General features: G+C 27.0%; 1 protein-coding gene across 1 annotated transcript; it reads right to left on the bottom strand.

Moving 5' to 3' along the window:
* Positions 1-570: 570 nt before the first annotated feature.
* LOC113382496 (zinc finger protein 236-like) lies at positions 571-13,524 on the bottom strand. The gene is made up of 17 exons (XM_026620839.1): positions 13,492-13,524; positions 13,152-13,286; positions 10,731-10,961; positions 10,028-10,167; positions 9,638-9,786; positions 8,300-8,369; positions 7,949-8,186; positions 7,231-7,711; positions 7,055-7,113; positions 6,478-6,813; positions 6,314-6,364; positions 6,188-6,255; positions 5,224-5,461; positions 3,580-3,862; positions 3,180-3,296; positions 2,472-2,749; positions 571-735 (listed from the first exon to the last, which is right to left on the bottom strand). Exons 1-17 carry the CDS (start codon positions 13,513-13,515, stop codon positions 571-573), a joined length of 3,063 nt encoding a protein of 1,020 aa, XP_026476624.1. The 5' UTR covers positions 13,516-13,524.
* Between the last annotated feature and the right edge of the window lie 900 nt (positions 13,525-14,424).

Consider the following 14,424-nt stretch of genomic DNA (forward strand, 5'->3'; position numbering starts at 1 on the left):
AAAGTCAAAGGCAATTTTCTAACTTCATAAAGTGTAAATTTGAACCCAAATTTACCTGATAATGTGAGTTTTTAAATTACCCTCTGAGAGAAGCTTTTGGACAGTAAGGACAATCATGAGGACGAAGACCAGTATGATGTCTGAAAATAATCAAAATTGTACATTGTATTTTATATTGTATGTATAATATTATTTAAGTGCATACAACTATAAGATTTCCGAATCGACTGAAATTGAACAACCATAAAAGCGCCATTAGCCAAAGCCAAAAAAATGTTTTATCTTTATACATGTTCTACCCAGCAATTTTTTTTCAATCTTTATATGGTCGGCACTTGTTCACATTAGAATTTTTCATTTATCAATTTTTATATCTATCTATCTACATGTAGATAATTGATTAGATAAAACCTGAATTAGAGGGATATTAGTATTCCTTACTAAGTATACACTTTGATATTATTTAGTTGGTTAAAAAATTATAATTTGAATGCATTGATGGCCTTATTATTGTTATAATAATTATATAATTTTTATAGCTCACTAATATTATGGTATGTGCTGCTTACCTCATGTGAGTATCCAATCCATTTTTTTGATTAAATGTTTAGAGCACACGTTGCATTGGAAAGGTCGTTCCCCAGTATGAATCAACTTATGCCTCATTAATTGTGAAGGCTTCTTAAAAGTTTTATCACAGATATCACATTGCTGCATATGTAACTTCTTCTGAATCTATTATAAGCAAATTTAATTTTTTTTATGATTAAACCTATCATACATACGTCATATATATGTATGTTTATTAAATTATATGTATTTGGAATGATAACTTTAAATATTTTAAGAATAACAACCTCAGTTAATATACCTCATAATATCTGCATTTACTTAGAAATATATAAAATGTCTGCTTGTGTATACTTTATATATATAGATATATATATACATATACATATACATATATGTATATATATATATATATATATATATAATAGTATATACAGTACAGGCCAAAAGTTTCCGGACACTTGAAAAAAATCTCATTTTCTGAGTTTTTAGCTATATTTTTCATATAAAAATAATTTTATTCAAGTTGGTTTTGTACATTCTACGTAGTATTAATATTTAGTGACTGATTTGTAACCAATTTGTGAGAAATGATGGACTAATTAGCAATGAAAATGTTAAAATGTAACAGTCGATTTTCCTGAATATGACCACCCTTTGTTTTGATCACTGCAGCGCATATTTTTGGTAATCTTTCGACGAGTTTTTGCAATGTTTGCGCAGGTATGTTCTTCCAGGACTCGTTAAGGCAATTCCACAGGGCAGGGAGGCTGCTTGGAAGCAAATCAGTCAGACAAATGCACTACAGTTCTATTGGATTAAGATCCATTATTTGAAGTATTTTTTCATCTTGTTTTCGCTTCAAATAATTGGCACAGAGTCGGGAAGTGTGTTTAGGGTCATTATCTTGTTGAAAAATAAATTTTGGACCAATTAAATTGAAACCAGATGGAATGGCGTGGCGCTCAAGTATGCTATGATACTGTTCTTTCTTTAAAGTTCCATGTATTTTGACAAGCGATCCGACTCCATTGAATCCAAAACAACCCCAAGCCATCACTGAACCACCACCGTGCTTCACCTTTGGCGAAATACACTTAGAATTGAGTCTTTCATTACCCTTCCTACGTCGATGACTTCCGAAAAGTTCGAATTTTGACTCATCCGTCCATAAAACTGATTTCCATTGATTGATGGTCCAATTTAAGTGGGTTTTGGCAAATTGCAATCTCTTTTGTTTATTTACTGCTCGCAGAAGTGGTTTTTTGAGTGGCCTGAACAATCGCCGGATCTTAATCCAATAGAGCTGTTGTGGGACGAGCTTAAATGCCGCGTGAAGGATTTGCATCCAAGCAGCCTCCCTGCCCTGTGGAATTGTTTTAACGAGTCCTGGAAGAACATACCTGCGCAAACATTGCAAAAACTTGTCAAAAGATTACCAAAAATATGCGCTGCAGCGATCAAAGCAAAGGGTGGTCATATTCAGGACAATCGACTGTGACATTTTAACATTTTCATTGCTAATTAGTCCGTCATTTCTCACAAATTGGTTACAAATCAGTCACTAAATATTAATACTACGTAGAATGTACAAAACTAACTTGAATAAAATTATTTTTATACGAAAAATATAGCTAAAAACTCAAAAAATGAGATTTTTCATGTGTCCGGAAACTTTTGGCCTGTACTGTATATATATATATATATATATATACATATGTATATATTTATATATGTGCTATATGTAGGTAAATAATCCTATATGACATAAATTCTTATTTATTATAATTGAATCTAAACCTACACAACCTTTATTAAGCGCAAATGAAAAGAAAGTGCGTTTGTTTAGCATATGATTATTTTATTTTATTGTTTAAGAATTAAATATATATATTAGATACCTGTTTCTTTGGCGATGTTGTATCTGCCAATATTTGCTCACTTATTGTATTGAATTTTAAGACAGAATCTTTTGTGGAAACTGATTTTTCAAAAGAGCCTTGAAGTAACTGTACATCCAAATTTTTACATAAATATTCAGCATTTTCGCCAAAGTTGAGGCCACTAACAGTTTCATGATCACCAATTTGCGCATTCTCAATTGTTTGAGAATAATTGCTGATGTTACTTGTAAGTGGTCCCATAATATTCAATACCTTATTCCCTTTAGTAATTATATCTGTGAAAATAAATAAACTGAAATTAATGTACAGTTTACAAAACAAATTTGCGCAGTTTGTTATAGATAGAAAAATGACTACCTCGCAAACAAACATATATCATGAACTCTTCACAAGAAAATAAAATTGTAGAAACACCAATTAACTATATAATATTGATTATTATAAAGTCATATTTAATATGAAATAAGGGCATATCCATATAGTATCAAATCAAATAAAGCTTTACTATTTAACCTTCACCGTTATAGTTGCTATGTATCACTAAGTTTATACATCATAATTCAGAATGCATATTAGTTACTATTTCACTAATGGTATTATCGCATTTCATAAAAATGAAAATCTCATAATTTTAGGGTCACAGTCATAAAATAGGAAGTAGAAGTGCCCCATCCACAATGCGATCATGAAGTATTTCAAATGTACCTTTAGGATTTTTGCCTTCTCTGGTGGCTCCTCTGTAATGAACTAGAAGATGAGCTCGTTTATGTCCAGAAGTTCTAAATGTCATTTTGCATAAAGGGCATTCGAATGGTCGAGAACCTATAAAAATGTTTATAGAGTACTTATTTCTTTCAAAAGATATATCCATATCGAAAATGAATATCTAAATAATCCAAAACATGATAAATTTCATAAATTAGCTATAAAATTATACAAAAATTTTGAATAAAACTGTTTTCGTTAAAGTGTGAGTAACTATTGGGCAATTAGAGTGTAATAAAAAAAATGTATCAAAATGTTTGATACATTGTGAGTACATATTAAATAGTATAAATTAGTCACATTAGGTATGCTGTAGATTAATTAATTAAAGTCAGCTCACCCGTATGCAATCGCATATGCACCTTCAGACTTCCTTTGGTGCTAAATGAACTATTACAGACACTGCAAACTACTGTTTTATTTGACTTATTGTGGGTAGTCATATGACAATCCAAAGATGTTTTTAGTGAAAATTTCTTATGACATACATTGCATGGGTACGGTTTTTCACCTGTATGCACACGGATATGTCTGATCAAATCTGATGGTTTTTTAAATGATTTCACACAATAAGAACATTTATTTGGATGCTGTGCCGTGTTATTCAAAGTCATTACTTTGTGCTGCAAAAGAAATTAATATATTGTCACACTAGCGTTAATATCCACTAAAAAATTAGTAAAAGGCATTGAGTTATAAATTTCTGGAGCTTCACATTTTAAAAGTATTAAATAAAAATTTTGTGAGAGCTGAAATTTGTGAATAGGTGGTAGATAATTTCAAAATTTTATTAGCAATAAAATAGTTAGGTTTCATGTAACATTACCGAAAATACTTCTGGAAATTAGTGTATAGTCAAAATTAATGAATTAATGGTGATGATTCCAGATCTTGCAAAAAAAACTAAATCTCGAATTTAAAAAAAATTACAACAGTATTATTAAGACTGTCAAAACGCTTGTTTAGTTAGTCTATGTAATATACAAGTTGTAATTCTCTTAACGTAAAAATAGTCAAAACTGATACCAATTAAATAAATTAAATATGATTGATTATCAAAAGAGTGAATAAGAATAGCTAAATTATGTCGAAAGTAGTTGGAAAACATATGATAAATAGCATATTACAAGATAAATTAAAATTTATATTCATATATTCATATTTCTGCTTATTTCCAATCATCTTTTTTCAAAATACTATGGACTCTCATATAATCTGTTAAATTATACTCTAAGATTAGTATGTATTTTACTACAAGATGTAAACAAGAATGTGAGTGATTAAAAACCTATACTCAAAACTACTGATTAAACCAGTAAAATTGGTAAATTAGATAATAGCAAGGTATTATCATTTAATATTCTTCTAACTGAATAGCAATATAAACCATAATCATTATTGAGTTCTATCAAATGGTAATTTGTTAAAATGTCAACTAAAGAAAAATTAGCGTTTACATTTGCAACCATAAACAAATACAAACTTTTCCTAATATTATTTATAGCTGTATCTTTACATAGTTTTGTGACAGGTACAAATTCTCAATGACTTCAAATGGCAAGGAAACTGAAATAACATTCAAGAAGTGAATCATGTAAATTTATTTTGACTTTTAGTGAGAGATGAGAATATACATTTGTATAAAATCAGCATTTACATATTTTTCGAAGTTTAGTTTTCCAAAATAAAATTAAAAAACGTACAACCATTAAGAATATCTATGCAGTTTTCATTTTATTGCAAGTGATTTACATTGAATAAATGACTCCTATCAACACCCGATTTTGAATAAATTATGAAATATTGACAAATTAAACACATTTAAAACATATTAAATTAAAATCTTCTAAAACGCATAACACATTATATTATTCAATAAACTTTAGAATGTACTAATTTATCAGTTTGAATTTTTTAATGTTTTCAGCAATATTATATATATTATTATTGTATTAAATAATTATCAGAAATATAATAATATTACCTGATTGTTAATGTAGTCTAGAAATGCTTGCTCTGATGCACTAAGATTTTTAGTTTTGCATCTTATATATTTATCTGAATCTGTACCTGTTTCATCTAATTGATTTTCATTGACATTCGGTGAAAATGTTCTTAATGAGTTTGTGCTATAATTGTCTTCAATATCAGGCACATATTTCATTTCAAATTGAGGCTCCATGTTTCTTCCTCTGCCCATGTCATTTTCAGATGTTTCTTGTCTGCAAACCACATAAAAAATATATTTGAATCATGTCTGAATACTATATAAGAATATTATCATACATCCAATTTTTTTCCAATGTATACTTAAAATTTCACACTATATTACTTTTTTAGCTTCTCTCAGCTTTGTAAATATATAATGAAAACAATATTAAATTGAAATTTTGAGTGCTTTTTTATATACTATAATTACTGAAAATAATTATAGATATTTGAAATAATAAACTTAGTGTTGTTAATATTAAGGAAAAAAAAATTATCCTGGTTGATTTATCACTAAAACTTCAACTGTATTTTTGCTTCAATTGCATTATTTAGGAATTTTTCAATAAGTCCTGTATTATGTCAAATTTGTTGATTTAAATTTGTAATCTATTTCAGTTAGCCCTATGATTATTATTGATACAATTTGAATTCAGATGATATCATTTAATTGAAATTTCATGTCATGAATTTTTTGTCACCTTGTGAAAACTGCCTCTAGCATATTACAGAAACAAATTAGAAGTTGCAAGGTAAAACCAGAAATCTATTTTTTTAATAAATGAAAACATGAATGCTCTTCCATTTTACAAATGGAATTATACATTATATTATATTATATATTATATAATATTATATTATTGTTGCAACATTTAAAAACAAACAACAAAATCAAGTTGATGTAAATTTCATTAATTTCCAAAATAGAATAAAATGCTTTGAAGCAATTTGTAACTTACAGAACATTTCCGGTACATTGAACATTTTCACCAAATTCATCAATTTGATCATTTTGGCATTCCACTTGCTAAAAATTTAAGAAAATTATAAATAAAGAATTATTTCAATAAAATCATTATAAATACCTCACTAGATTCTCTGTTGCCACAACTAAAATCAACTGGTTGAACATCATCCTGAAATTTAAAAATAATGATAACTGTTTTATGCATTCTATAATAATTCTTTCTATAGATTTATAGAAATCATATAGATGTAAATATTTAGTAATATTACATTTTTCACTTACAACACAGGAGTGTGTGAATGAAGGTGATGCTGGCGATATAATCATTTGATCTTGTTGTTCTGAAATATAATTTTGTTCGTCCTGAATGCAGTTTTCTTCTCCCAAAATATCTAATGAACTCCCTTGATCATCAAGACATAAAATATCAAATTGATTTTGGAAATTTACCATAAGGTTTTTTAGTAATATGTTATTTGTGATAACATTAACAGGTGATTTAACTGAATTTTCATTAAAGTATTTGCAGAGTGATGCATTTTGCTCAGTTTCTTCATCGTTGTTGGTAGAATTCTGGTTTGAATATTGTAAATTACTGATTAAATATGAGGCCACATTCTGGAAAACAAGCATGTTAATAAAAAAAAAATAAAGAAAAATGTTAAAATATGATTTTAATAAACAAAATATTATAACGTAATAAACAATCTTTTTAAATAAATTTAATAATAATATTTGAGCACACATCTATATTGAAATTAAATTAATTTCAACATAGATGACATCTTTCAAATAAATTTTAAGATTAAAAATTAGGTGATTTAATGGCAAAAATAAATACAACATAAAATCTATTTACCTCTTGAGCATTAGCATTCATATTACTCAGTGCATTAACAGGTTGATCATTTAAAGATTCTAAAAATTCACAATAATTGAAATTAGGACAACAAAAAGGTATTACTACTATATACTGAATTTATTGATTTGTTAATAAAAACCCAATTTAACTTAATACTAAATATTAAATCTTACTTGTGGTGACCAACAAAGTTGATTGATTGTTGGATGTGAACAGTGGTATACTAGTCTCCTCACTTGAATAATCATTTAAACTAATATTAGGATCACTTTTGACTGATACTACATTTTGCATATTTGTGCCTTCTGTAGATTGCAAAATTCCAGAAACTTGAAATAAGTTTGCTGAAGTATTATCAATAACAACTCTTTCCCCAGAATAATGATCACTTTTAGTAATAATATTTAAATCTTTTGGCAGCATTATACAATTGCTTATCGGCAACACATGGTCTAATATAGCTGAATTAAAATTCTGTTTTGTATCTTCATTAGTGCAATTGTCCTCTTTCATATTTTCAACACATTTTTCTTGTTTAGTGGTAATTATATTATCATTTGAAGTAATCAAAAAATGTGTGAAAGCTGTGGGTTGACTTTGTATCGATTCACAATTTTTCTGTAATTTTGTATTTGTTGCGATTGTATATTGTTCCTACAAAACAAACAGGTTCGTATAAAAATCATTTAGTAATCAATTATTTAAAAAAAAAATCGTTTTAAAACATAGATTTAAATATAAAGTTACAATAAAAATATACATATAGAAAGAGTAAAATTGATGCAGTAATAATGTATAAAATACCAGAACGTTCTATAGCAAAAAAAGCAAACCTTAATAAAATATCAGAAAAAGTAGAAATGTAGAAGTACCCACAAATAAAATACTTACAAGATTTTCATTTTCCTTATGCAGCTCCGTATGTTCGCGGCAATTAACTTTCGTTTTGAAGGTTTTTGGACATGATGGACAAATGTAATATTTAACCTCATTATGTTTCTCCATATGTATTTTTAAAGCAGACGCAGTATTGAAATACATTGAACAATTACTAACCAAACATTTGAAAGTATCTAATGACGTATGCGTCAACAGATGATCATTTAGAATGTTTTCATCATGAAAGCTCCTATAAAAAAAAAACATCCAGAAATTAGAGTGTATTTGTTGTTTATGTATCTACGACTTTAACAATATTGAGATCAAGTTAGATAATAAATCTACGATTCAGCTAATTATTACCTGCCACAAGTTGTACAAATATAATAGTGTTCACTGGAACTGCTATCATTGAATTTAGCCTCTTCGATTTCTGTTGAGATATTAAGATGTTAAAATATAATTATGAGATAATAATTTCAATAAATATCTTAAATTAAACTGTGGTAATATCATAAACTTGCTAACCCAAAATAAGGTTTGGAGCAAAATAATATTCAATAATTAACAATTGATATTATACAAAGTAGAATATATTATTGCGAACTATACAAATGAACTTATTCATCAGCCAATAAGATATTAAATTATTAAATTTCTCTCATGTTCATATGCAAGTAATTAATAATATAACTAGTTGTAAGTGGCATTTTGCCTCAAGGCAAGTTGTATGCACTTCCCGGCATGTATAAATAATCAACTTACAATTAGTATGAAATCAATATATTAACTTATGAGAGATTTAAAGTTGCCATAGAGCGTCATAATAATAGAAACTATTGCAGATTATTCAATTTTGAAGAAGTTCTTTTATTACACATTAATGAAAAAGGAACACATATGCCTAATACATACACGGAATATTTTCTAAAAGCGCGGCCGATTAATCAAAATTTTAAGACCATGTACTCTATTATTTTTTTTTAATCAATTATGGAAAAATGGCTTTTAAATTTTTAAAATGAGTTCATCCGTATTTTGAGAAAACGTCGATGAAAGGACTAATTTTGTCTCACGACAAAAAAGAGTTGCTCATTTTTTTAAACTTTGATAAAACCCTAAAATTAAAGCACTTGTTGTAGGACTGTAATATTTTAGTGTGTTCTAATTAAAATTCTGATTTAAATCTTGATTAGTGCAATTGTCCTCGTTCATATTTTCAGCACATTTTTCTTATTTAGTGATAAGTATATTATCATTTGAAGTAATCAAAAAATGTGCGAAAGCTGTGGGTTGACTTTGTATCGATCCACAATTTTTTTGTAATTTTGTATTTGTTGCAATTGTATATTGTTCCTAATAATTAATTATTTTAAAAAAAATCGTTGTTTTAGAACATAGATTTAAATATAAAATTACAATAAAAATACACATATAGAAAGAGTAAAATTGATGCAGTAATAATGTGAAACATATATTAAATTCCAAAAAATTTGTCAAACAAAAATTTCAACAGCTAATTTCAAAGAAACGGCCCGTCCGATCTGTACCAAAAACTAATCAGCACGATTCTCAACTAATATCTATCAAACAGTTCTCAACAGTTAAAATTGATTTAAGAATGCAGGCTAAAAAATATTTTATTCAATCCATGAGTTGAGTAAACAAGAGTTATGTAGATAAAACAGACACTCTGTTTACCTGAAGTCTGTTCAACAATCTGCTGATCACATATTTTCGGATTATTATCGCTCGTGCAATTGGTAGCGAAATGTGTTTGGAGTTGGCTCGATGTACGAAATGACCTGTCGCATTCACGACATATAAAAGGCTTCGTTCCAGTATGTAACCTGTCAGAGTTTATAAGCTTATTGAGTAAATAAAATTTAATAAAGGTAATGTTTTAGTTGATTAGGATATGTAAAACAAAATATTGATTGTGATGAATCGGCATTGTAACCTTATGAAATTTGAGCCACAATTACATAAGAGATATTCAAATCATGTGAATCGAATCGGTATTTGGCATATCATTAATAAAAACTTAGTTGAAAATGTTTTTGTTTTGTTAAATATATTACTGAAAATTACCTCATGTGAACTTTTAAACTTGATGATGATGAAAAAAGTTTCTGGCATATAGGACACACAAAAGTCTTCAATCCAGTATGGGTCTTAAGGTGGGCTGTTAGTGTTGATTTTACAGTAAATCTACGATAGCACTGAGGGCACTGTAAAACAAAATAATTATTTTAAAATATATCAACAAATACACAATAAAATCCTGAAGTCTCAATAATTTTATAAAGCTCATAGAAATTTAATTAATTTGTCAATAATGATTCGTTTAAAGTTTAACATTTTTTTAATAACTTGTTTATTTATTTATTCATTTTTTATTTCAAAAATTTTAATGTTAAATTGTTGTAATGGAAAATCTTCATTACTTTTATGATATTTTTTTGAAGTTTTAGAATAGTTGAAATGCTTACAATGTGTGATCTTTTTGCATATATTTGATAGATTTTTGCTTTTTAAAAGAATATTTTCAATTCTTTGAGTCTTCTGAAATTTACAAAAATATTTGATGATTTTGTGCAAATATTTTACAAAACTACAATATCAGTATAGTTACTATAATATATAATATAGTAAATATTATGATATTTCAGTTTAAATTTATAAATTTATGAAATGTTCCTCCAAATGAAGCAAAAATGATTATGAAATCCAATAAATAATATAGTTCAAAGTACTAAAAACTTATTAAATATACATATAAATTTTCCACAACCTTAAATGGTTTTTCCTTAGTATGTATCCTCAAGTGCCTAATCAGATCAGAAGGTTTTCTGAATTCTCTAGTACAGTAGTTACACTGCCGCCATTTGATGCCACCAATCTTTCGTTGCTTGACAACATAACAACGCAATTTATCACCATGCAGATTGTCAAATACTGTAATGTTATTCACAGTATGGTTTCCTGGCTCCTCTTTCGGCGACGTTAAGGTCGGAGCACAATACTTGATTACAAAAACAAATCAAAAAAATATTAACAAAAAAAAAACAACAGAAAAGATATTACATACATACACATATACAATATAACTTATATATATATATATATATATATATATATATATATATATATATTGAATAGTCTTGAATTTGATGTTGATATATATATGTTTAGTTTGAGTTAAAAAGTCGAGCATTATATCAATAAAAATAGTATGAGAGTATTTTAGTAATTTATTCTTTAAAATCCATATGTTTGGCTAGCATCTTAGCCTTCATTCAGTGGTCAATTTAACTATAAAAATTAAAACTAAATAAATAATATGTAAGAAATTTTATAGAAAAACAATAATAATGATAATAATAATAAAACAATTACAATTTTGTATCCTAATATAACATATGAAACCATTATTAATCCATGGTATGAGTATGTGCACATTGATAAAATATATATTTTTTAACATCACAAATGGTAAAACAAATGTAAAATTTTAGGATTGAAAAAATCTATATTATGGTTTAATTTAATATGCTCAGTTAACATCGTCTTAAATTGCTTCGGATTTGTTGAGTTATTTTTATGTTGATGAAGGCGCTTACTCAGGTTTTGGCTAGTTTCTCCGATATGAAAAAGTTCTCAATTAGAAAAATTAATCTGATATACCAAGTTCCTAAGGCGGTCAGAATTAAACTTAGATTTAATTTGTGTAAAAATTGAACTAAGGGTTGTATCGCAATTACATAGCAACAAAATGCCACATTATTGAAACAGTTTTTTCCACAAAAAACATAAATCTTTTATGTACGGTAGGCAAATGATACCAGTATATGACTCCAAGTCTAAATGATTTTTATGGTCGATGAGGTTGTTTTGTTTGTTGAAAATGTGGGGGAATCTTTGTAGGATAACAGTTATTTTTTAGTGTGCTTATTACCAGATCAATGTTGGTGTTCCAGAAATTTTTATCAGGTAGTCGTATGACGTGGTCTGTTACATTTATTATTGTTGCTATTTTCATTTTAAGATGGTAGTATAAGTCGTAATTTATGTATAGTCCGGAGCTGGTTGGTTTCTGGTACTAGTTAGTAATTAGTCGATGGTCATTTGTACGTATTAGTCTGATGTCTAGTAAGCTAATCGAACTCATTGTCTCTAATTCCGCAGTAAACTGTTTTTTTATTAAAATTGTTAAAATTATATATCGTCTACATAGTGGAAATAAAAGATTTGTTTATTATAATTTTTAAATATTTTGTTTTGTATTAGTTGCAAGGAAATTTCCACTAATGAGGGAGATGCGAGCGATCGCATTGGGGTGCCAAAAATTTGGTAATAATTTTAGTAATTTTATTACAAATTATATACATACCAAACCAGGAAAAACACAAAAAAATTATAAAATTTATTGAACACTAAACTTGTGTAAAAGAATATTATAAACTAATATAATAATAAAAGAGAAATTAAAGGAGCATATTGCCCTCCAATTATAATCAGGTTACGCGGCACGTGCGGTAGTAGAGTGAGTGAATGCGGGGTGTAAGAAATAAAAGAGGAATGATTTGCATATATTGTAAATGTGCATATTGTATATGTATATATATATATTATATATATATATATATATATATATATCAAATATATATATACCAAATCATCAACACAACAAATATATTTCTACACCATACTTTTTATACAAATCGCAGTAAAACACAATTTTAATTTTTTGAATAAAAACTTGAAGTGCGCCAATTTTCGAAGTGCCATTAGAAATATCAATTATCTAAAATGCTAAATAATAATTGTATATATATATATATATATATATATATATATATATATATATATTGCGTTTTTATTCAAAAATTATAATTGTGTTTTACTGTGATTTTGTATAAAAAGTATGGTGTTGAAATATATTGTTGTGTAGACAATTTGGTAAGTAATATTTGATCCAAATGTTTGTAAGTTACGAAAGGTGCAATTTAGTACTTCCCAACAATTGAATTTGATTTGCTTTTTGTACAAGGACTCTGACGAATATAAATATGTACAATTAACAGAAAAAATAACTAATAATTAATAAAGAAAGTATTATAATAATTAGTAAAGTGTTGAAAGTAATTAAGTTTTGAAGATTATCATATTAAATCATATTATAAAACGTAAACACTTTCAAATATACTGTTACCTTTTTCTCGAGGCCACTATTGTTGACTGCCTGTTGTAAAACATCTATATTAGATGTCATATTTTGCAGCTCTGACAATTGATTCATAACAAGTTTAATGTTATTCATTGGACTATTTTCTGTCGTCGATATGTTCTGAAAAGTAAATTAAGTTAGTGAAATGGAATTGTATTATGAATTATATCCAAATTTTTTGTACCTACTCAAAAAATAATTTTAGAATTTTATTAATATAATTTCAATTTCAAGTCTGAATCATTTTTATAACCTTAATAGATTGTTAACTTTTTCAAACATTTATATTGTACTAACTAAACAAGTAGTTCTAAAATCTACTTACTGCAGGTGAATGTAGTTTGTTCATATGAGAATTCAAACTTCCCAATCTTTTAAAATACACAAGAACTTCTGACACGAGAAAACTTTCTTTGTAGTACCTATTTTAACACTTCTATATTGACTGGGTGCACGCGTTTTCGATGCGCTACAAGGTTGCCTTTTTGAGCAAATTTTGCTGGGACAAGAAGTACAGGAATACGGTTTAGCACCTGCAAATTTATACATAACTAATTATTTGAAAGTGATAATGCCAATCAATGAGTTTTTTTTTGAAATTCAATTATGTAATAACTAAATGATAGAGATTATCTCTGTGAATTACTATATTCTGTATATTCTATTAAATCATTTATTGTTCTTGTGAAATTCAATGTATCATGCAGTTTAAACAGTTTACATACCGACATTAAATTGTTTACATAACAAATTATTTCAAGGCATTAATAGCATTCCCTAGTATAGAAAAACATGCAAATTAATATTTGCAAGAAAATGGAAATCACATTTTTTTACAAGATTTTTAACAAATTTCATGTAGTATTTTAAACCAGTCTAATTTTATTTGAGCTTATCAATATTTTATTTATCAATCTGTTTAAAGTACCTGTATGTTTGACTCTTGTTATAATCAATGATCCTTTGAGAGAAAAGCCTCTATTGCATATATGGCACTGAAATTTCAAATAAATATTTAACTTAGAACAATATTGAAACCTTATCTATGATTGAAACATTGATTGTAGTAAGGAATACTTACCATTAATATTGTAATGTTTAATTATATATTATAATTTAATATTAAATTAAAAATAAATTCCACAGATATTTATATTAAGTTAAACTAATTGTTATTAGTTAATAACAGTAACAAACATGCCATTTTCAATTATATGCAATATTTTTAATGTCTAAATTTATTATCTTACTAAGCGTT

The sequence above is a fragment of the Ctenocephalides felis genome, unplaced genomic scaffold, assembly GCF_003426905.1.
Source record: "Ctenocephalides felis isolate EL2017-DRISC unplaced genomic scaffold, ASM342690v1 CF-g0.4_SCAFFOLD_03476, whole genome shotgun sequence".
Taxonomy (NCBI): Eukaryota; Metazoa; Arthropoda; class Insecta; order Siphonaptera; family Pulicidae; genus Ctenocephalides; species Ctenocephalides felis.

What these genes read in the sequence shown, in the direction of transcription:
- LOC113382496 (XM_026620839.1), bottom strand. Translation starts at nt 13,515, where the DNA reads ATGAACAAACTACATTCACCTGCA. An exon ending in GATTGTTGAACAGACTTCAG is followed by an intron (nt 8,370 to 9,637) that starts GTAAACAGAGTG and finishes ATATCTCAACAG; the next exon opens with AAATCGAAGAGGCTAAATTC. An exon ending in CAATGTACCGGAAATGTTCT is followed by an intron (nt 5,462 to 6,187) that starts GTAAGTTACAAA and finishes TGTGGTTTGCAG; the next exon opens with ACAAGAAACATCTGAAAATG.